The sequence below is a fragment of the Mus musculus genome, chromosome 7 (genome assembly GCF_000001635.26).
Source record: "Mus musculus strain C57BL/6J chromosome 7, GRCm38.p6 C57BL/6J".
Taxonomy (NCBI): Eukaryota; Metazoa; Chordata; class Mammalia; order Rodentia; family Muridae; genus Mus; species Mus musculus.
The window spans coordinates 22,983,352-22,985,550 of NC_000073.6; the positions used below are offsets into that span (position 1 = coordinate 22,983,352).

Below are 2,199 nucleotides of genomic sequence, written 5' to 3' on the forward strand. Positions count from 1 at the left end.
TGCATTCTCATTTGTTCAGATAGGGAAATATAGAGAGGGATTCTGTTCTTATCCAAAGTTAAAAGTATTAAGTAAGAAGGAGCAGAGAGTAACAGTTTGATCCGGACCATATTAACACTTTAAACTGTTTAGGGAAGATGGGTTGCATCAGTTTTAGACCAGCATGCAGCAGGAGGCAGTTATATACAAGAGAAGAGAGGGCCATGAGTAATTCATTTACTCTGTCAGGCAGATTCCTACCAGAAATCATTTCATATCAACAAATATGAACTCTTTTAAAATTACAGCAGTGAGCACCACACCTTGTTCATACAAGATATTGAAAACATATTTATGAAATGAAGTACTTAATGGTATTAGTCAAGCTGTCTTCTGTGTTACAAATTTTGTAGCGACTCTGGTTTAAAACAGTGGAAGAGCTCAAGACAAGGATTCTTAGGATCTCTGAAGATCAACAGTAAGGGAGAAATAGTAGGGAAACCTGCAGCCAAAATCTCACCAAGAAGCCGTATGAATAAATTATAATGTATAAAAAAGGTATGAAAGATGATACAAATAAAATTTAGAAGATAAAAGCTAACAAATGTGACCACCACTATCAGGATAGTTTGGGTTGCTCTGGACTCAGCTTGGCCTCTGGCGTCCTGATTGGGAGTGAGGATGTGCTGCATTTGCTGGCGATGTCTATGGAGGAGAAGTACCATGGAGACACTGGTCCAGACCATGATGCTCATGAATGTGGCATCATGGGAAAACTGCAAGAAGACAATTCTTACAGTGAATCCAGAAGTGGAACAGAAAAACTTGCTTTTAGAGTCAGTGTTATTGTCTGTTATCTGTGGACCAGTGACCTTAATTGGAATGTGGATGTTACTTAAGACACTGAAAAACCAACAACCATAACAAGAATAACTCACCAAATTTGGGACACTTGCTCTGAGTAGAAGTTTACCTCTACTAATAGGAACCAGAATGACAAACTGATGGATACTCAGGACACAGGTGGAACACAAATTTGTGCTTCTTGTCACCAGGTGACTGAAGAATTTTAATTTACATTTGAGTTCAGTTGGAGGATTTCTTGGAGCAAAAGCCATCATGTTGTTTGGAAATACAGTGAGGAATAGAGTCAAGGCATTGGCCACAGCCATGTGGCTTAAAATCACCTGTCTGGGCCTCTGTTTAGAACCAGTCAAGACTGGAGAGAAATTATGGACAAACAGGAAGACATTGGCCATGGTCCCAACCCCAAACTGGCAAAGCAAAATGATCTGAAGAGCCACTTCCTCAGTGGTTTTCAGGGATTTACCACGAACAGACATGGAGAGGGCTTTACAGGACCCTAGAATCTTGATTAGTAGGACACTACTCTTCTCTGGGCTCTGTTCTATTGTCCACACTTACCAATTGATTTGAGACAATTTCTTCACTTGATAAACGAGACACTTTTCTATCACACCACAGGAACATTGTCTGGAAAACAATGCATGTACAGCAACTCAGAATGTTATTTTATACTTATTGAATTACTCCGTCTTGAGATACATTTTGTACTGAAGCTACGTCTTTATTGGTTCAGTAAATCAGGAATACAATAACACACATTTTAACACACCGTGAGCTTTGCATATGAATACAGACATGAAAGAGACGAGTTTGAGTCTGTGATTCCATGATCAGAATTCAATACAATTGGAAGGGAGGGGAGGCTTCAAATGGGATGTAACACAATCAATAAAAATTAAAAGAATATACAAATGCAGCATAAAAAATAATGAATTGAATTACCTTATGTAATAGTAACATGGTAAAAATAATGTGTATAGGAATAACATGTAAGACTGTACATAATAATAAAGTTGTGTAAGTGAATTCAGTTGTAGAAAGATAAGTTGAGGGCTTTTGAGAAAATTTTATACTACTTATCCACACGCCAAAAAACAAAACAAAACAAAACAAAACAAAACAAAACAAAACAAAACAAACCCACCATATATTTCTAGCAAAACCACCTGTGTCCCGATCACAGAAATGAACATAGGCTTACATATGTGTCCCCCATGTGAAAAAAATCCCCACCTGCTAACAAGTTTCATTGTTTCATAATTTTCTCCAGATTCCCTCCAAAATTACTAACACAATCACTGTTACACCCTTTGCAAGCTGATGCTTAGTCTGCATTTTACTTGTTTATATGTT

The 2,199-nt window shown here is 37.6% G+C and overlaps 1 protein-coding gene across 1 annotated transcript; it reads right to left on the reverse strand.

Moving 5' to 3' along the window:
- Positions 1–377: 377 nt before the first annotated feature.
- Positions 378–1,322, reverse strand: Vmn1r258 (vomeronasal 1 receptor 258). The gene has a single exon (NM_001167164.1). The coding sequence runs from the start codon at positions 1,320–1,322 to the stop codon at positions 378–380; it is 945 nt and encodes a 314-aa protein (NP_001160636.1).
- Positions 1,323–2,199: the final 877 nt, after the last annotated feature.